Here is a 21,385-nt window from a genome sequence, read left to right as displayed (position 1 = left end):
GCCGGCAAAAACCTCTTTGATCTTGGCCGCAGCAAGTTCCTACTCAAACACGTCTCCGGAGGCAAGGGAAACAAAAGCAAAAATGAACTACTGGGACCTCATCAAAATAAAAAGCTTCTGCAAAGTGAAGGAAACAATCAGCAAAACTAAACGGCAACCGACAAAATGGGAGAAGATATTTGCAAAATATCAGATAAAGGGTTAGTATCCAAAATCTATAAAGAACTTATCAGACTCAACACCCAAAAAAACAATCCAGTGAAGAAATGGGCAAAAGACATGAATAGACACTTCTTCAGAGAAGACATCCAGATGGCCAACACACATGAAAGAATGCTCAACATTGCTCATTCTCAGGGAACTACAAATCAAAACCACAATGAGATACCACCTCACACCTGTCAGAATGGCTAACATTAACAACTCAGGCAACAACAGATGTTGGCGAGGATGCGGAGAAAGAGGATCTCTTTTGCACTGCTGGTGGGAATGCAAACTGGTGCAGCCACTCTGGAAAACGTATGGAAGTTCCTCAAAAAATTAAAAATATAACTACCCTATGAACCAGCAATTGCACTACTAGGTATTTATTCAAGGAATACAGATATGTTGTTTTGAAATGGCACATGCGGCCCAATGTTTATAGCAGCACTATCAACAGTAGCCAAGGTATGGAAAGAGCCCAAATGTCCATCGATGGATGAATGGGTAAAGAAGATGTGGTACACACACACACACACACACACACACACACACACACACAATGGAGTATTACTCGGCAATCAAAAAGAATGAAATCTTGCCATTTGCAACTACGCGGATGGAACTAGATGGAATTATGCTAAGCAAAATTTGTCAATCATAGAATGACAAATATCATATGAATTCATTCATATGAGGACTTTAAGACACAGAACAGATGAACACAAGGGAAGGGAAGCAAAAATAATATAAGAACAGGGAGGGGGACAAAACAGAAGAGACTGTTAAATATAAAGAACAGACAGAGTGTTGCTGGAGGGGTTGGGGGGGGGATGGGCTAAATGGGTAAAGAACTTAAGGAATCTACTCCTGAAATCATTGTTGCACCATGTGCTAACTTACTTGGATGTAAATTATAAAAAAATAAAAATAAATTTTTTAAAAGCCACTATTAACGTTTTGGTTTTTTTTTTCAACGTTTATTTATTTTTGGGACAGAGAGAGAGACAGAGCATGAACGGGGGAGGGGCAGAGAGAGAGGGAGACACAGAATCGGAAACAGGCTCCAGGCTCTGAGCCATCAGCCCAGAGCCTGACGCGGGGCTCGAACTCACGGACCTAGAGATCGTGACCTGGCTGAAGTCAGACGCTTAACCGACTGCGCCACCTAGGCGCCCCAAGCCACTATTATCGTAAAAAAAAAATCTGGAGACCAATTTTCTAGCTAATGGATGGAGAGAAAAACTAACACCAATACAGAACTAGGGTGTGGAGTGGGCTGTGTGGGGGAGCTATGGCTTTTGGGGAGATACTCATTCCATCTCCATCACTTACAAGGCTGGAGTAAAGTCGTTTAGCCCCTCCAAGCCTCAGTTTTTCCCCCTGGGACAAGATTATAATTCATACCTACCTTGTAAGGTTTTGCAAGTTTTGGAAAATCGTATGTAAATGCCTATGCATAATATTTGTAAAGTTGGGTTCATATGGTAGCTGCTGGTGCTAGAAGTGATAGTAATGAGGGTCGTCATTGAGATTTTTATTTTATTTTTTTAATTTTTTAACGTTTTATTTATTTATTTATTTATTTATTTTTAATATATGAAATTTATTGTCAAATTGGTTTCCATACAACACCAGCGCTCATCCCACAAGATGCCCTCTTCAATACCCATGTCATTGAGATTTTTAAATGAAGCTTTCATCATTCCCTAAACCAGACAAGGGAGATCTGGCCCCAGAACAAGTGCTCTTTGTAATGCCCACTCTCAGTGGCTTTGAGAGCGCCAAGCCAGGAGCTGACTTTGGGAAACCCCAGAGAGACTGTTCCAATCGATACACTAACATTTGCTTTGTCCTCAAGTCTCACGCCCATGTTGACACAGTGTCCATTAGAGGCCGATGATGAGCCGTGGCAGGGTAATGGGCTGGAAGGAGGCGGCAGCACGCTGGATTTGGCACTTGAGGAGATAGTGTTTGAATCAATTGCAGGTTGTCGTGAATGTCTGGGTGAAGGCTGGGTTGAGGTCAGATGCATTATCATGCTTGCGCCCACCCTCACAAACAGCATGGGCCTCCCAGCTCAATAAGGAAGCGGCTCTCAGGGTCTCATTAGCTTCTCAGTGCCTCAACCCCAAGTGTGGCCACCAGCAGGAATTTTACTCTGTGGTTGGGAACTATGGAATATCCTTCTCTCTAGATCGGGATAAACCACGCAAAGCCAGCTGATTAAGCTGTTCAATCATTACTGAACTTGAGTCAAAGTTCTGCCCCTGAAATTCAAACTTATAGGTATTTCTCCTTCCCCTCGGAAAGCAAACAAGATGCAAACAAAAAAGAAGTGTTGATTTGCTTTCAGTCCTGCCTGCCTCCTGGTGACCTTGATTCCCTTAGGTCATTTACTTTGTGTCTGGATGGAACAGAGTAACAATAGAAGGTTATGTATGTTACAGTCTGTCCACATACAGGAATGCTGTGAGACTGTTAAAAACAGTGCTAGGCTTCCTATCATAAACCTGGAAATATCAGGCCACAAAATATTACAAACTGTATAGACAGTGGTAGCCCATGTTTGTAAGGAAAAAAATATGTGCACGTGCTCACACTGAAATAGTGAAGGGTACACACACAAAAAAAGACTGATACCATCCCTATGTCAGGACTCTCAATTGTGACTGCATAGCAATGAGGCAAATTTCTGTTTCCAGTGGGGAATGGTGGGTATTTTTAATGTCCTTCATTATGACTATCTGTCCTCTCCACACGGTCTTCATTAAGTACATGTGGCTTGTGTAATTTTTAAAAAGGGTAAGTCATGAAGAGAGGGGCAACCACAAACAGGCACTACAGGATTCTTTGTAATGGTTAAAAAAATGACAAGATCTAAAAATCTAACAGCTGGGGGAAAGTTAAATCAAATACGGTGCATTCATACAGTGGAATATCAACCAGCACTAAGATTTCATTTTGGAGAATCTCTGACACGCGTGGGGAAGCTGGTGATACCAGTGGCCTCCCCTGATGTCACTCCAGTCTTTTCCCTCCTATGTGAGGGCTGCAAGTTTAGGGACCATGCTCTCCAAGTCTGGGCTCCAGGAAGCGCCCTGGCTTCCGATGAACACATACTTCTGCTCGCATGGCTGGGGCAGGGGCACCTGGGAAGCCCTAGCAGTCACCTGCTGATCCATCCTGGGCAAGGATTCTGTAAAGCTTGAAGTTTCAGAAATAAATCCCTTTCTGTTTAAAATTGCAATGCACATAGGGAGAAAGGTTTACTGCCATGTTCTTTCTTTCTAAAACATGAGGTACAAAACTCTATAACATTATTTTTGTTTTTTTTTTTTTAAACCAAAAGCATTGTTGTTGTTTTTTTTAAGTTTTTATTGATTTATTTTGGGAGAGAGAGCAAACAAGGCAGAGAGAGAGAGAGAGAGAGAGAGAATCCCAAGCAGATTCTCTAGGGATATGGGGCTAAATCCCACAAATCGTGAATTCACGACCTGAGCCCAAATCAAGAGTTGGACAATTAAGTGACTGAACCGTCCAGGTGCCCCACAGCATTGTTGATAAAGAAGAAAAATCCCTAAACGGAAAAAAAAAAAAAAAAAAGTTGCAACCGAAGCATGACAGCAATTGCCTTTGGGAGCTAAGATCACAGGAGAATATATATCCAGTTTCTCTAATGAGAGTATGTGTTTTTGATAATTTTTTCTAAAACTTAACTTTTTAGGGGCGCCTGGGTGGCCCAGTTGGTTAAGCATCCGACTTCAGCTCAGTAATGATCTCAGAGTTTGTGGGTTCCAGCCCTGCATCAGGCTCTGTGGTGACAGCCTGGAGCCTGCTTCTGATTCTGTGTCTCCCTCTCTCTGCCCCTCCCCCACTCACCCTCTGTCTCTCTCTGTCTCAAAAATAAATAAGCATTAAAAACAATTAAAATTTAAAAAAACACTTGAACTTTTTATAAGAAAGAGCAACTGTCACTTGATTCTCTCCACAGAAGTACAAGGAGGATTTTGTAGTGTCACTTCCGCCTGGGGTCCCAATATGGACGCGGGTTGGGATTGGTGACCCTGCTTGCCCTTGACCCCTCTTTTCTTCTCCTGTATCTTTTCTTCCCTTCCCTATTTAATATTGACATTCATGGACACACCTTGTTTTCCAGATAGTTTCCTTCCTCTAAGTCCTCCATCTAAGATTAAATAATAATAAATCATGATGACGGTAAATAATGGTTATCTGAGTAGCAATCACAGGATAATAATACAAGTGGAGACCTTTGGTCCAGGTTGAGTAAGCAGCTGGTTTATTCTACATCCCGCATCCCTGGAGGAAGCAAACTTTCGTCCTTTTCCATCTGATGGAGCTGTCAAGCTGAGAGATAATCAACAGGATTGCATGAAGGCAGCAAACAGAAAAGCATCTTCATTTGGAAGGTACCACCAGAGAATGGCGTCAGGGCCACCCCTGCGGCTACAGCCTGCATCCATCCAACCACCGTTCCAGAGTGTCTGAGTACTGGCAGTTCAGGGACCAGGAGGGCCTGCAGAAAGGAAATCGTGGAGTGTACAGGCAGGGGCTCCCCAGTGTCCCAGCTCAGGATCTGCAGGTCCAACAACCCCCTGCTGGCCCACTTACAGCCCAGCCTGGCCTCTGCAGGCACATTTCCTACGGCCGTTGTGCCTCTCGAGTATGACCCTCTTGCTAACTCCAGTGCATCCTGGCACAAATGCTCGTGCCCCCTGCACCCGCAGCATACTCACGCTGCTCTCCACTTCTTTCCGTAAGTCCCACACCATGAGTGGGAAGCCCCTCCCCCAGCCTACAAGAGAAGTATCCTTGACTTCTCTGAAGTGAGCATCAGAGGAGTTCTGTGACTTGCCCAGGGTCAGAGGGCGAGTCCTTGATCTGAAATGGGAACGCTTGACCTTGAGCCAGGGCCTCTTTCACCTTTCCGCACGTGTTTCCCCCCTCACCTTTCAAACTCCCTTTCAGCTCCTCAAACTCCCTTCTAGCTGGTCCTAGGCCAGCTGGACTGAGTTTTTCAAAACTTTTCTCCTGAAAAGTGATCCCTCTATTCCCAGCCCCCATGCCAGTACCCAGACCCCAGGTCCTCTGCTCCCAACCTGGAAGTTGTGGGGATCACCAGACCAGATGCAGACCATTAGAAACCCTGTTTTGTTAGGCCATCCCTCAGCCAGGCAGGCCTCCATGAATTTTCCAGGGTAGAGGTTCCACAGTTAAAGAAAGGGCTGTGAGCCCCTGCCCCCCACAACTATAAAGCCTCAGGGGGAACACACCCATACGTATTTTCAGAAATTGCAAGGCTCTACATAGCCCAGGTCAGGCACTGCAGAAGGGAATCCCATGGGCATGCAGGCCCTCGGTCTTCTCCCTTCCTGTCTGCCTCAACCCTGCAAAGCTGCTTGATCTGAGCTTTGAAAAGTCATGGCTGCTTATTACTTTAATAAGAGCTCACTTTGCTGGAGTCCTGAGCAAGTGGGAAGGCCTTACTCAGCCTGGCCCAGCATATCTCTACTAAGTGCTATACAATAATGATGACTTTAGCTCATTAGTGCTTGCCCTAGAGGGCCAGCCATGCTTCTAATTAACTGGGAGAATAAAGACAGTATGAAAGATGCTTTAAACACTTGGAAGACACATTAAGGGGACTCCCACTTTAAAATACAGTCTATTAAATTAGTGAGGAAAAGGGATTAATCAATAAGCAGTATTGAGAACACTGACTAACCATTTGAAAAATATAAAGCTGGATCCCTACCTCACTAAAATACATTTCAAGAAGACCAAAAATTAAGTATAAAAACATACAACCATGAAAATTTTATTTTCTAATATTAATAAAAACTTAATATAGGGCTTATTTTGTACCAGGCACTGTTCTATATATCATTTTATTTTTAACGTTTTTTTTTTTTAATTATTTATTTTTGAGAGAGAGAGAAAGCGGGGGAGAGGCAGAGAGAGTCAGGGACAGAGATATGAAGCAGGCTCCAGGCTCTGTGTTGAAAACAGAGAGCCCAATGCGGGGCTCAAATCAACGAACCATGAGATCATGACCTGAGCAGAAGTCAGACGCTTAACTGACTGAGCCACCCAGGCGCCCAGCACTGTTCTAATATAGAAGAAAACATGGCTTGATTTCTTTACAAACCTGGAGTACAGTTTCGTATAAATTCAGGAGCCACAAAACAAAATATGGAGGGATTTGGTTCTGTGAAAATGTAAAACTCCTATATGACGAATACACCATAAATGAAATCAAAATACAAATCGCAAACCTGAAACAAATAGTTCACATGGATATCATGAACGAAGTTCTAATAACCCTAATTTATAAAAGACACGTATAAAATCAATAAAAACGAAAGAAAACATTATCATCTCAAAAGAAAAACAGGCTAAGAATATGAGTAATCAGTTCAGAGAAAAATGGCCAACAAATACATGAAAAGATACTCAGCTTCTTTGTTTAAAAATGCCAGGCAAAATAGAATGGCATCATTTTATAAGTGTCAATTTCCAAAAACTACACAAATGTTATTGCTCTAGGTCAATGAACTGAGGGAACAGGCCTTCTCACGCAGTGTATCTGGGGGTGCTCCCTCTCTGAATGCCAATTTAGCAATCTCTCTACCAACGTTTATTTCTTTTGAAGTTTTTTTATTTATTTTGAGAGAGAGAGAGAAAGAGAGAGAGAGAGAGCTGAAGGGGCAAAGAGAGAGGGAGAGGGAGAGAACCCCATGCAGGCTCCATGCGCTGTCAGCACAGAGCCCAATGTGGGGCTCAAACTCATGAACCACAAGATCATGACCCTCCGAGCCAAAATGAAAAGTCAGATGCTTAACTGACTGAGCCACCCAGGCTCCCCTCTCTACCAACATTTAAATGCACCTAGTGGTCCTAGCAAATGGAAACAATCTACCTGTTCATCAGTAAGGGACTGGCAGATAATTACCTGCAGCATCCAGAGGGCAGATACCTCTAGGTAGCACTATGCCAAGATTTGCAAGCTCTTTAATAAGTGAAAAAAAAGTTAGGAGCAGGTCAGTGTGCATGTTGGGATTTCATGTGTGTTTTAAGATATTTTTCTTATTCTTGGGGCGCCTGGGTGGCGCAGTCGGTTAAGCGTCCGACTTCAGCCAGGTCACGATCTCGCGGTCCGTGAGTTCGAGCCCCGCGTCGGGCTCTGGGCTGATGGCTCAGAGCCTGGAACCTGTTTCCGATTCTGTGTCTCCCTCTCTCTCTGCCCCTCCCCCGTTCATGCTCTGTCTCTCTCTGTCCCAAAAATAAATAAACGTTGAAAAAAAAAAAAAAAAGATATTTTTCTTATTTTCAATATTTACACATTTTTCTCTGATTTACAAGACATATTAACAGCGGTGACCCTCAGGAGGCTGCTGCTAAGAGCAAGATGTTTATTTTTTGATTTTCATTTTTAAACACATATGTCTTATTTTTATTTTGAGAAATGATAAATAATAAATTTCTAAAAATTTTAATGCCTTCTAGGTAACAGCCCAAATGCGGACTCGATCTTCCAACAAACATTTAGGGAAGACTTACAATATGCCAGGCACAGAGCCATATGCTGGAGGCAGGTAAAACAGACAAAAATCTCTGACTGAAGTTAGCACCAAAAGGCACAGAAAATGACAAAAAAGCAACAATGAAAAGCTGACCTCTGAGACTGACACACGTTCTGTTGCCAGATTCTGAACAAGGTCTCACTGCCTATAGGGCCCTGAGGTCACTATAAGAAACACTACTCAAGACTTCCGCTGGTAAGATGGGTCCGCCGGCGGTTCTGCCCCTCCTCACTCACTGACTGTTCAAAACCCTGCCCCCACAGAAGAACCGTGCAGAGAGAGTCCTTTGGTTGCCTTCCACATGACCAGAGCACAGATTTCCCGGGCCAACCATCTACTCTTTGAGCAGGCTGGTAAAAGCTGAGGCTTGGAATTGCACAGATCTAGAATTAGTTCCACCACTGTGGCCATGGGTAACTTGTACCTCTCGGTGCCCCCGTTTCCTCATTTCACAAGGAATAAGAATACTCACTGCACAAGGATTGTGATGTTCATATAGACGTGCAAAGCCTACATACCGGCAAAGGAAAGAAATTGTAGCTATCATTAAAGGATTTCCTCTATTGTAAGATATGTTAATGACTTATTAACAACTTTTGTTAAAATTTGGGAGGACACATCAATTACAAGATAAACCCTAATAGCAAAAAATATTAAGATGCACAATCTGGCACTGAAAAAATATTTACATTGTTTCTAGATCTAATGGGTGACTATAATGCCCCAAATCAATCAGCACATCAATTATGAAATACGGGACAGAGAGAAGGTGGAAAAGGCAAAAGAAGGTGGAAATTGGTGGTGAGACAGTGTCTAGTGGATAGCATAGGCCCTCCGTGATAAATGGTATCAGTGGAGGTGGTGGAGGTGCATGCTGGGAATGGAGGGTTTTTATGTACTCCACCGACTCAGACTAGGAGAGAGAATTAGACACACATACCAGGAAAATCTCCAGGTTGGAAACTAGGCCAGGAGACTTACACACTGTTCTATAACCATTAGCCAAGTAACAGTGAGCAGAAACAAGAAAAAGCCACATGACCTGTCTATGTGGCAAATATTGAATAAGAGGGGAAATCTGTCCTTATTCAAAGAAAAAAAGAAACTAACATGGTACTTATGGGAAAATAGTAGTAGAAGAAAAGGGAGCTCATCATGAAATTCAGAGGAACATTCCTCTGAGAATAATATACTACAGAATCCAGAAGTAAATTTTATATAACTGATGTCTTCAATAAGATTTCACCAGGCACAAGCTCTGGAGAAAGCCATTGAAGAGAAGAGAGACTAAAAAGGCAAGAGCTTAAAAAAAAAAAAAAAAAAAAAAAAAAAAAAAGATGGATAGGCTAACACAGAACTTCAAAGATACTAAAAGTGTAATAAACAAAATTCAACACCCATTCATGATTTTAAAAACCTTTAACAAACTAGAAATGGAAAAGATGGAAGAGAACACTCAATCTGATTAAGACTATCTCAGAAATTTTAAAGAAAATAAAACAGTTAATGATAAAATATCCAATGTCTTACCTGTGAGATTGGGAATAAGACAAGGATGCCACTATCATCACTTCTACTCAACATTTACTGGAGTTTCTAGCCAATGCAATAAAGCAAGAAAAAGAAAGCAAAATGTATTGAGAGTCAAATGTGAGAGATTAAATAAAGTTTTTAAGAAAAAAAATTAAGAAGACTATCCTCATGACCTAGGAATAGGCAAATATTCCTCTAAAAAAACACAAAAATAACCATAAAAGAAAATTAATAATAAATCAGACTGCATTAAGACTAAGAATTTCATTTTATCAAGACTTTTTTAAGAAAGTGAAAAGGTAACCAACAAAATGAAAGATGTTTGCAATACTTGTATCCAACAGAAAATTTTACCCAGGGCATATAAATAATTCCCAATGAATTAATAAGGAAAAAGACAAATGTAATAGAAAAACTGACAAAACTATTGAACAGGCACTTCACATAAAAGGATATCTAAATGGCCAATAAAATTTGAAAACGTGCTCAATCTCATTAGTTGACAAGGAAACACAAGGTAAAACCCAATGCAATACTACTACACAGTCACAAGAAAAACCTAAAAAATATCAAGCACTGATAATAACTTGGAGCCACCAAAACCTACAACAGCTGGTGGCAGTATAAATTGAATCCCTCTAGAAAACTGTTTGGCAGAATATACCAAATCTGAAAATATGCATATCTATGACTAACAATTTTATTCCTTGGTATAATCAATGGAAATCCATTTATACATTCACCAAAAGAAAAGTATAGACTGTTCATGGCAGCACTAAAAAAATGAAAACTATTCAAATGCCCACCAATGGAATAATGGATATATAAACTGATATATCCATCCATATAATGGAATACTATATAGCAACAAAAACAAATTAGAACTATACACAACAATATGAACAAATATTGAGTGAAAGAAGTCAAATACAGGCCCAACCACTTGTAAATTTTGGAAGTCTTTACTAAGCAAATACATGGTTATAGAAGAAATCAGAGTTGCAGTTATTTTTGGTAACAAATGTATAACTATCCGTTAATACGTCTAATACAACACCTAATATTTAAAGAGTTATTTCAAACAAATATGATCTGAATTTTAAAAATAAGCAAAGGAGAGGGGCAGGGGAAAAATCACAAGAGAATATAAATATGTAACAAACATAATGGGAAAACACCCCTAATGGGATATCATAAAATGCAAAAGCAGATAAAATTATTATATACCTTTCAAATGGCAAAGATTTTATACTTGATCAGAGTTCACTAAATAGGCATCTTACTAAGCTCTTAATACTGATATTGGTACAAACTTGCTGGAGAGTCATTTTACAACATTAAGAACCTTACAAGAATTCAGATGAAAGAAATAATCAGAGATATAAACAGAGATTTATTTCAAGGATGCTCACCCTAGCCTCCTGTATAACTCTAAACAAGATTTGAGAAAGAAAAAAATACATTCAACTTAAGGCAATTTGTCTGATAATTATGTCCTTCCTCCTGAGAGCTCGGGGTTGCAGAACTCAGTGGTGTTCTACCGCTTATCTTGGAGAGTAGGATCCCACTAGTTTGAGACTACAGATATGCAGAGACCAAGATTAGGCCAAGATTAGGATTAAAGATAATTGGTGGGGGCGCCTGGGTGGCTCAGTGGCTTGAGCATCCAACTCTTGGTTTCGACTTAGGTCATGGTCTCATGGTTTCATGGATTCAAGCCTCGCGTTGGGCTCCGTGCTGTCAGCATGGAGCCTGCTTGGGATTCTCTGTCTCTTCTCTCTCTCTCTGCTCCTCTCAAATAAATAAATAAACTTAACAAAAATTTTTTAATAAAAAATATAATGGGTGATGGTCATTAATACAGACTATTAGAAAATGTACCACTTACCATGCTCCCAACCCTTCCTTATCTTTTACGATTTTCTTAACACATTCAATTGTCTTCTTCAAATCTGGATTCAGTAAAGCTGTGGAAAAAACACAGTGGAAAAATACGACTCCACAACTTGGCAGCTAAGTCAGAGTGATGTCAGGGAAGCTACTCATGTTTAGAGAGGCTTCCATATGATTCCAAGGATAAATCTATCCCTAGATTTTTCTCAAGACAACCCTAGGAGGTAGTAGCATGTGGTCCTCTTTTACTAAATCTATTGATTTTTTTCTTGTAATTCTTATCATAATATTTTCATTAAAAATATTTATGTATAGTGAATATACTGTGCTAAGCAATCTAAGAAGCAGTGGACACAAAATGGCGAACACAATAAATCTGTCCCTGTCCTCCTAGAGCCTGCAGTCTGATAGAGGGAGATAAAGATCAGAGATAAGTATAATACCAAAGATACCTGGCATGATGGGGGAATGCAGCTTGACATGGGAGCTGATGAGTGGGGGCACCCCATTCAGACTTTCAGGGTCAGGGAGGGGTTATTGGGCCATGTGACATATCAAAGAGTAGGTAAGGAAAAGGGGTGGAAGGATCACAGAAGGAAAACTGTTCCAGGCAGAAGAAACAACATGTGAGATGGCCTAGAGGTGCCTCTGGGGAACCAACATGACTAGGCATTCATCACCCCATTCTCTCCTTTGAATGTGGAAGCCAAGACCTCCCACCTGGGTTACTGCAATACCTTCCTTCTTGACTACACTTTGCCTCCTCCTTTCCCTAATCCAGTCTGATGGCTTTTCCTTAAAACAGTACTTCGGTGCCCCCTGGTTGCCTATAAAACAAAACTCCACGTCCTTGGCAGAGTCCAACTTTGCCCCAACATACCTTTCCACTTCCACAACCTTACCCTTCCATTGCCTTCCTCCATGGCCCCACCATTAGAGACCTACCAAGGGGCAGGAGACAAAGCTAGTGCCCACCCTGAAAGTGGGTGCTCTACCCCTGATACCCACAGCTAAGTAATCATACACAGTTCCTCTTCCTGGACTTTATTCATGCTCATCTCCCAATCTGGATCAGCTCAACTAAACAGGACGGTCCTTAAAAGTCTGCCACTGACCACCAACCAAGCTCACTGCGCCCTCTTCCCTCTTCTGAATAAAATGCCACTTTGATGCAGCACTTACCTGTTAAATCCATACATGTGTGTATACATACCTACATGCATACATAGGTACACATGTGCATGCATGCTTACACACACACGTGTGTGTGCGTGCGCGCGTCCTAAACCCCAGCTGCTTTGTAAATTCTTTGAATGAAGTTGTATTCATCACACACACCAGGCAGTATACCAGATGCCATGCTTAGCTCTTAATGTACACTATAGCACATTAAAAACTCAACAAAAGCCCTGAGAGGTAGGTCCTCTTATTACCACTTTACAGATAAGATAACTAAGGCTCAGCTCACATAAGTAGTAAGAGGTGGAGCCAAGATTATCTCTGCTCCTCACCCTGCTGGACAAGGACAGGATACAATTCCCTGAACTGCTCCCAGGACTTAGCACAGGGCCTAGTAGCTCTTGATGGTGCCTTGCTTCCTTGTGGCTCAAGGAAGTCCTGCTGGCTTGTGGTTACAAATTCCCAAGGAGACCGTTTCCCCCCTCTTTTTAGAATGTCGTTGCTTTCAGGATATTCTAGCTCATCTCTTCCAGCTGCCAGTGCTGCTCTCAATGTGTCTCCAACGTACCTCCTTCCTTTGCTCAGGCCCCATCTACACGATGACCTCAAACCTTTGCCTTAGGCCACAGGGAATCAACTGATGTCCCCTGGGTCACCATCAGCTTCAATCTTCATTTATCTGTCTGGATTCTTGCTCCTCATTTTAGCCTTTAGGGATCTTCCTTTCTTGCCAGACCAGCCAGGTACTATAGAAGATATTTCTTTTTTAAGTAGGTTCCATGCCCAATAAGGAGCTTGAACTCACGACCCTGAGATCAAGAGTCACATGCTCTATCAACTGAGTCAGCCAGGCATTCCAGATTTAATTTTTTACATTTTATCTAGTGGGAGGGTTTTTCAAAGATATCGACTCCACCATATTTTCATCACAGCACTCAGTACCACCTCTATTACAGATAATTAGTTGTTTCTCTGGTCAGATTCTGGCAATCAATCAATCAATCTTCTTATGAGATATAAATCATGGGCCTATTGGGTTTCTCTTCTTGTCTTGGCTACCAGGAAGCTTAGGATGACACTGAATGATCTATCACAGTAATTATGTTCTTAATGTGTAGATTTCCCCTAGACTTTGATCACTGTGATTTTGGGCCCTGCACAGTGTTTTACATACATTATCCCACTGAATGTTCACAGCAACCTTAAGAAGTAGTTAATGTTATCCCCACTTCACAGATGAGGAAGCTCTAGGAAGTGAATTGCACAAGCTCATGTAAGTCACTTTGTAATGGGAGTGGCTGGGAATCCCACTGGGTTCCTGTGTGTTTTCTGCACCTTTCCCTCCTACTTTCCAATTCTGTGTCATCTTGAATCTGGGAACTGTCTTACTTCTCTTTGGAGTCCCAAGGCCGAGCATGGGGCCCAACACCAAGCAGGTTTCTCCTGGCCCATATAAGAAGTCTTTACCATGACCTCCCCACTCTGTCTCCTAAAGACCCAGCTTAGCAGCCATAGGTTCTAGAACGTTTCTCATTCATCATGGGGGAAGGAGGTTTGCTCATTAGGGAGACCCTAAGAATGCTGGGCTCTTAGACCCTCCTAAGGCAGAAGAACAGCCTCAAGTTTCAGAGAGAGCTCTGGCCTGGTGCTGCACCCTATTGGTTTAGTCCTGACTCAGGAGTCACACTGCTTGGGTTTGCCTCTCAACGATACCACCTACCAGCTGTGTGGCTTTGGGCCACTAACCCTCTCTGGACCTCAGTTTCCCCATTTATAGAATGGGGATAATAATGATGCCCATGTCATGGGTGCCTTTGAGAATATTAGATGAATTCATATCCATGAAGAGCTTACTGGAGTACCCGGCAGTTTGCCAGCACTAGAATGGCAACTCCAGGAGACCTGGCACTTAGTGGGTCCTCAGTAAGTGCTAGAATGATGGAACCTCTTGACTACAGGCACTTGGCAAGTGTAACCTCTTGACTACAGGTACTTGGAACCCCTGAGAGCGGCAGCAAAGCTCCCCTTGAAAGAGCCTACTCCTGTATCCTCCCAGCGACCACTTCTGCCTGTCCAAGTGGCAGCAACCATTCCCCTTGAAGTAGAGTGTTGTGCCCAGGTGTGGGCAAAATGAAGCCCCCACAGAGCCCTCTGCTCCAACCCTTCAGGCCCAGAGGCTCTGATGCTCGCAGCCTCTCCCTCTCCCCCACCTCCTCTCAACATTCTGACACCTTCTCTGCCTATCCGGATGGGCATCTCCATTCCTCTTTGGACAGCCCAGCCTCCTCTCTCCTCAGCCCTTTCACCGCACTCAGCCTCCCAGGCCCCGCCCCTGCCAGCCCCGCCTCCTCCCTGCTCCAAGCCTGCAAACTCTGGCCACCCTGAAGGCAGGCCTCGGGAGCTCTGTGCTGCAGCCCCCAGTGCCCCGGTGTGGAATGGAGGGAGGTGACCTACCAGAGCAGGACATGTGGCAGCGGTTCTTGCCCGTGTCGCACCAGTCACGGTTGGGGATCTGAAAGAGGCCGTAGCCAGTGTAGTCACGTTGGAGGTTCTCGTAGACCGCCGTGGGGTTGAACTTGCTCTCAAAATAAGCCAGGCACACCCCTAAGATGGAACAGGAGGTGGGTGGCTAGGGGGAAGGCGAATTGGGGAAGCCTGGGCAGAGGCCAGAGGAAAAGGAGGTGAGGAGAGAAGGGGCTTAGAGGGACCTACTCACAGTTTGCAAGGCTGTAGCCCTCGAAATGATCCAGGCCTCCATCTTTGAGCTTCTTAGCCACCACGCAGCGCCCCATGATAGCAGCGCCACTTGGAACCACTAGGTAGCCAAGGAGGGAAAGAACCAAGGATGCCTTCATCTTCTCAGGTTCCTGGCAGTTCAGGGCAATAGTGGCCAGGTGAGCTTGGTTTCTCTAAAGGAAAAGAAGGGTGGGGATCTGCGATTCAGTGTGTTCAGAAAAAGGGGGATCTCCCCTGGCTTAACCATGATACTTCTTCCCACCCTAATCCTCTGCTTTGTGTCACTGCAAATCCCGGATGCCGAAACCCTGCCTCTCCTCCTCTGCTTGAGGCCCTGTTTCCTAAGGAAATTGGTCTCGTGAAGGTCACACCCTCACATTCTTTCCCTCCAGCAAAACCCAAAGGCATCAAATCCTCTCTTCCCCTTTATTATGCAAGTAGAACTTGTTCATTAGGTACAAGTTGGAAAACAGGAAGAGAAGGAAAAACTTCAATGTGGTCCCACTACTCAGGCATTATTATTACGTTGAATTATTTCCACCACTGCATTTTATCCTAGAATATATTCAGACTTGTGGTCTCACCCTTTCCACAGTTTGTCCCCAGACTGTCTACAAATCAAACTCTGCTGAGCTTTTCTCCAGCTGTCCACACAAGGAGACAAACCCCGGTCCAGCCCAGACCTGCCACATAGCAGGGGTGTCATCACTGACAAAAGCAGGCAAGTCCCTGAGCCTCACAATGCCTGTGTGAATGGGGGTCATGTGTGGGGTGCTCAGAGAATTGACTCCTGAGTTTCTCCTTCTCCATTTCCGTTGTCACCACCTAAACCCCCTCATCACCATCCCCTAAACCACCCTCATCATTGTCCCCTGACCCACCTCATCACCAAACCTTAACCACCCCCCCCAACCGATCACCATTCCCTGAACCTCCTTCTGTACCTTCACCTAAACCCCCCTCATCACTGCAAGCTAAGGGGTAACCCAGCCTCTTGGTCTCCACTGCTCCCAACTCTTCTAGATGGTGTTCTTTCCCTAAATTTATTTACTTATTTTGAGAGAGAGAGAGAAAAGGAGAGGGATTAAATCTCAAGCAGGCTCCGCATTGTCATCAGGAAGCCCAACCAGGGGCTCAAACCCACAAACTGAGAGATCGTGATCTGAGCCAAACTCAAGAGTCGGAGGCCGCTTAGCTGGCAGTCACCCAAGCACCCCAAGGTGGTGGTTTCGAACATGAGTGACGAATCTCCCCAAAGCATATACAAAATGTTACTCTTGGAATGCTTCTAGTTCCCTAGTCCTTATCAGAGCAAACCCACCCTTGGCTTTCTAAGTCCTCCATAATCTGGCCTTACCCTGCCCTGCCTCCATCGGGAGGAATCATTCAGTCAACTCTGAGTTCCCATGTTGCTCCTTCTCTGTTCTCTGCACCTCTCTACCCCACTCCCCACTGCCCATGCCCCTTTCCTTAGCATCTCCATGCATGGCTCTTCCCAATCTACAGGGCCCTACCATGCCCTTCCCCACCCAAACATTTCTCCATCTTCAGGTGTCCACTACAGGTGCCACCTCCTTGAAGCCTGATGCAATCCTGCATAAACGTTCACCCTCTAAGCCCCTACTGCCTTCAGAATCACCTCCAGAACCTAGCAGGTGATTGTCCTGTTCTGTGCTATGTCCTATCCCTCAGACTAGAATGTGCAATTGGAAATTACAACATAACTTCTACCTGGCATGCCCTACAGCCCCAACACTGCGTAAATATATGTTAATTAGGCAACTAATTGCATCCACCTGTTTGTTATCATTCACAGGCGTGTGCCTGTTCTCCAGCCTACATTTACTTGCACAAGGGGTTCTTGACCTTGGCACTTGGGCTGGAAAATCCTTTTTCCTGGGGGCTGGTCTATGCCTTGGAGTTTATTTGGGAGTACACCTGTCTCCAGGTGCCAGAAGCTCCTCCCCTTCAGTTGTGACAAACAAAAAATGTCTGCACACACTGCCAAACGTCTCCTGGTGGACAAAACTGTCCTCTGTTGAGAACTAATCACGCAAATGTCTAACTTGGGAAAAAGTTAGAAATAAACGAGTATAGTCCTGAATTAGAAGAATTTCACTTTTAAATTTTTTTTTTCAACGTTTATTTATTTTTGGGACAGAGAGAGACAGAGCATGAACGGGGAGGGGCAGAGAGAGAGGGAGACACAGAATCGGAAACAGGCTCCAGGCTCGGAGACATCAGCCCAGAGCTTGACGCCGGGCTCGAACTCACGGACCGCGAGATCATGACCTGGCTGAAGTCGGACGCTTAACCGACTGCGCCACCCAGGCGCCCCAGAATTTCACTTTTAAACATTTGTTTAAACTCTCAACTCACATGATTAGTTACAGACATCACTATTACATGACATACCCTATTGAGGAGGGCCTGGCATTTAAAGTGCTCAGACTTGGGAATCAGATTGCCTGGGTTCATATTCTGACTTTACCCTGTAATAGCTGGGATTTTAGGAATCACAGGAATAATGGAAGACAGTTACTCAGCCTCTCTGTACCTCATCTAAATAATGATAAAAAATAATGCTTACCTAATTGTGTTGATTTAAAAGGTGAAAGAGTTAAATATGCAAAGTATTCAATCCCCAGAAGACACCTGTCTTTCTGAACTGTGGTCATACTCCTTGCCCTTAGCTTAATAACCAAATTCCAATGCAAATTGGAAGAGAAGTCCATGTTTACATTTTCCAGCAGAGCAAAGGATATTTTCAGCAAAGGATATCCGTCTCCCAGACAGATTCATAAAAGGCATACTTAGTCCTCCCTCCTTCCTTCTTCCCTTGCAGTGAATTCACTGGGAGTCCCGTCTCCTGTTCTACCAAAGCCTGTCCACCTCTCACCATCTCCTCTGCCTCATGGCAGTTCAGAAATCACCATCAACTCTGACTTCTGTAGAGGTTCCTAGATATACTCTGGAACCCTACAATCCTCTCCTGTTCCCCTATCCCTATTATCCACACAACAGCTAGAAAGTCCTCTTTAAAAACATATATCCAGGGGCGCCTGGGTGGCGCAGTCGGTTAAGCGTCCGACTTCAGCCCGGTCACGATCTCGCGGTCCGTGAGTTCGAGCCCCGCGTCAGGCTCTGGGCTGATGGCTCAGAGCCTGGAGCCTGTTTCCGATTCTGTGTCTCCCTCTCTCTCTGCCCCTCCCCCGTTCATGCTCTGTCTCTCTCTGTCCCAAAAATAAATAAACGTTGAAAAAAAAAAAAAAGTTTAAAAAAAAAAAAAAAAAAACATATATCCAGGGGCACCTGGGTGGCTCAGTTGGTTAAGGGTCTGGCTTCAGCTCAGGTCATGATCTCATGGTTCATGAGTTCAAGCCCCACGTCGGGCTCTGTGCTGACAGCCCAGAGCCTGAATTCTGCTACGAATTCTGTGTCTCCCTCTCTCTCTGCCCTTCCCCCATTCACACTCTCTCTCTCAAAACTGAATAAACATTAAAAAAAATTTTTTTAAACATATATCCAGTCACATCACTCACCTCCTGTGGGTTCCCCTGGCACTTTAACTGAAATCCCAACTCCTCAACCCAGCCAACAAGACCCTTCCTGCTCTAGCCCCTGAGTACCTCTCTAGTCTGATTTCACACCTCTCTCCCCACCACACTCACCTTGCATATCTCTTTTCCTTAAACATGCCAATCTCATTCCCACCACAGGTTCTTTGCATCTGCTGTTTTTTTTTTTAAAGTTTATTTATTTTAAGAGAGCAGGAGAAGGGCAGAGAGAGAGAGAGAGAGGGAGAGAGAGAGAATTCCAAGCAGACAAGCACAGAGCCCACCACTGGTCCCAATCCCACCAACCACGAGATCATGGCCGGAGCCAAACTCAAGAGTCAGACGCTTAACCAACTGAGCCCCCCAGTCACCCCTTCATCTGCTGTTTCTTCTGGCTGGAACAGGACTCCCCCAACCACCACAGCGCCTGCTCTTTGTGGTCATGGTCTCAGCTCAAAAATGATCTCGATATCTCCTCTGATCACTGCTCCATCACAGAAAATCACTTCTATTTTCTTCATAATATAAGTCAATTTCAGAAATTACCTTGTTCATTTATTTGTTCCTCTATCTCTCATACCAGAGAGTAAGCACCAGGAATGCAGAAACCTGGTCTGTTTTGTTCTCTGCTTTATCCCCAGAGGGGGCGGGGGGGGGGGGGGGTGGGGAGTTAGAGAGGGAGGGAACCAAACCATAAGAGACTCTTAAAAACTGAGAGTAAACTGACAGTTGATGGGGGGTGGGAGGGAGGGGAAAGTGGGTGATGGGCATTGAGGAGGGCACCTGTTGGGATGAGCACTAGGTGTTGTATGGAAACCAATTTGACAATAAATTTCATATATTAAAAAAAAGAACTTAGAACAGAGCCTAGTATATAGTAGGTGCTCTGAATCTCTGTTGAATGAATGAATGAATGAATGCCGACCCTTCCCAACAGAATTGTCATCATATAAGCAATAAGTGGATTTTCTGAGTGTCTCTTGCACCTGGGTATCATCATAACTGTCCTGGTTCCTGCCCATCCTATACCAGCTTACCAGTTCACCAGTCCTTCTGCAGGCCTTGGTGCCTCCTCACGGGAGGGGAGAAGCAGCCACTGTGGCAGCTTTGACCTTTATTGCAGAAAAGTTGCTCTACCTGCACTCGGTTCCCTGGGCTTTTCAGATTCCGCTTCCTTGATAACCCGCTTACCTCCACCCAAGAGCTTCTAAACCCAAGTGCTTCTCCATAGTGTGCTCTTCTAGAATCTTTTCTATGACATCAGTAGCTATGCACCAGAATATTCTGAAGCAGGGAGGGGTCTGTCACCAACACGGTGTATTAGTTTTCTATTGTTGCTGTACCAAGCTACATCAAACTTAGCAGCTTAAGCTATACAAATTTATTATCTTAAAGTTCTATAGAGGAGAACCCATTCCATTGCTCATTCAGGTTGTTGGCAGAATAAAGATCCTTGTAGCTGTAGGACCAAGACCCCGTTTCCTTGCTGGCTGTCAGCTGAGGGCCATTCCCAGCTTCTAGAGGCCATCTGCATGCCTTGACTTTACCTCCCTTCCCCTATCTTCAAAACCAGCCATGATGGGTCAAAACCCTCTCATGCTTTGACTCCTTCCTTCCTCTTCTTATGTTGTTGTATCTCTGACTCACATTTCTTTTAATTTTTTTTTAATGTTTATTTATTTTTGAGAGAGAGAGAGAACAAGAGGGCAAGCAGGGAAGGGGCGGGGCAGGGACAGAGAATCTGAAGCAGGTTCCAGGCTCTGAGCTGTCAGCATAGAGCCCGATGCAGGGCTCAAACCCGTGAACCACAAGATCATGACCTGAGCCAAAGTCTGATGCTTAACCAACTGAACCACCCAGCTGCCCCTCTGACTCACCTTTCTGCCTCTTCTCTTACTTATAAAGACTCATGTGATTAGACTGGCTCACCCAGATATCTGAGATAATCTACACATCTCAGGGTTCTTTACCTTAATCACATCTGTAAAGTCCTTGCCATGTAATTAACATGTTCAGAGGTTTCAGGTGTAAGGGAGTGGATATCTTTGGAGGACCATTATTCTGCCTATCATAGCATTCTTCCAGGCCTCCACAAAACTGCCTTCTAGTAGGGAGCAGTGGGAGAAGCCATTATTTTGCTCATCTACTCACTATGGGGTCATGGTCAAGGACATCCTCTCTGGAAGCTGGGCAACCTCATTTGTGAGATAAGGGCACCAGATTGGGTTATCTTAAAAATCCCGTCTAGCTCCAAAGAGTCAAAACATGCTGAAATGATTGAGGATAATGCTAGCCTTTTGAAAACACTGAAGTTCTTATGGCTGACTCAGTTATGACTGGTAATTAGTTGATTAATTAAAAGTGATAAAATAGAGAATCATAAAAGAAACAGGCCATAAACACCAAGACTTAAACTCATAAATCCACATTGGCTCAATAATCTTTAGTGATGGCCATTTCTTAGATATGAGTTATGGACTGGAGCACTGCTTAAGATTTTTGTGTAAATCATACTGTACCATATTCCATTTCTAATTTCCATAACTTTAAAGTAAATCAAAAGCTTGAAAACATAAAAGCAAAGAAAGAATTTAAAGACATAAAGCAAAGCATTGTCACCTGGATTTCCCTTCTAGATTTTCAAGATTTTTTCTAAACTTTCTTAGTTATATTACCCAAAAT

At 43.7% G+C, this 21,385-nt stretch overlaps 1 protein-coding gene across 3 annotated transcripts; it reads right to left on the bottom strand.

The window, feature by feature from the left end:
- Positions 1–4,478: 4,478 nt before the first annotated feature.
- On the bottom strand, positions 4,479–19,971 carry LYZL4 (lysozyme like 4). Of its 3 annotated transcripts, none has more exons than XM_045437009.1 (5): positions 19,895–19,971; positions 15,127–15,319; positions 14,865–15,014; positions 11,227–11,305; positions 4,479–4,738 (listed from the first exon to the last, which is right to left on the bottom strand). In XM_045437009.1, exons 2-5 carry the CDS (start codon positions 15,263–15,265, stop codon positions 4,669–4,671), a joined length of 438 nt encoding a protein of 145 aa, XP_045292965.1. In that variant the 5' UTR covers positions 15,266–15,319; positions 19,895–19,971; the 3' UTR covers positions 4,479–4,668. The 3 variants fall into 3 exon arrangements, with proteins under 3 accessions (XP_045292965.1, XP_045292966.1, XP_045292964.1); XM_045437010.1 differs by having other exon boundaries at positions 19,841–19,904; XM_045437008.1 differs by lacking the exon at positions 19,895–19,971 and adding an exon at positions 19,741–19,888.
- Between the last annotated feature and the right edge of the window lie 1,414 nt (positions 19,972–21,385).

This window comes from Leopardus geoffroyi, chromosome C2, assembly GCF_018350155.1.
Source record: "Leopardus geoffroyi isolate Oge1 chromosome C2, O.geoffroyi_Oge1_pat1.0, whole genome shotgun sequence".
NCBI classification, from domain to species: domain Eukaryota; kingdom Metazoa; phylum Chordata; class Mammalia; order Carnivora; family Felidae; genus Leopardus; species Leopardus geoffroyi.
Note: the sequence above shows the minus strand (reverse complement) of the source record. Positions and strands in the feature narration are given on the sequence as shown.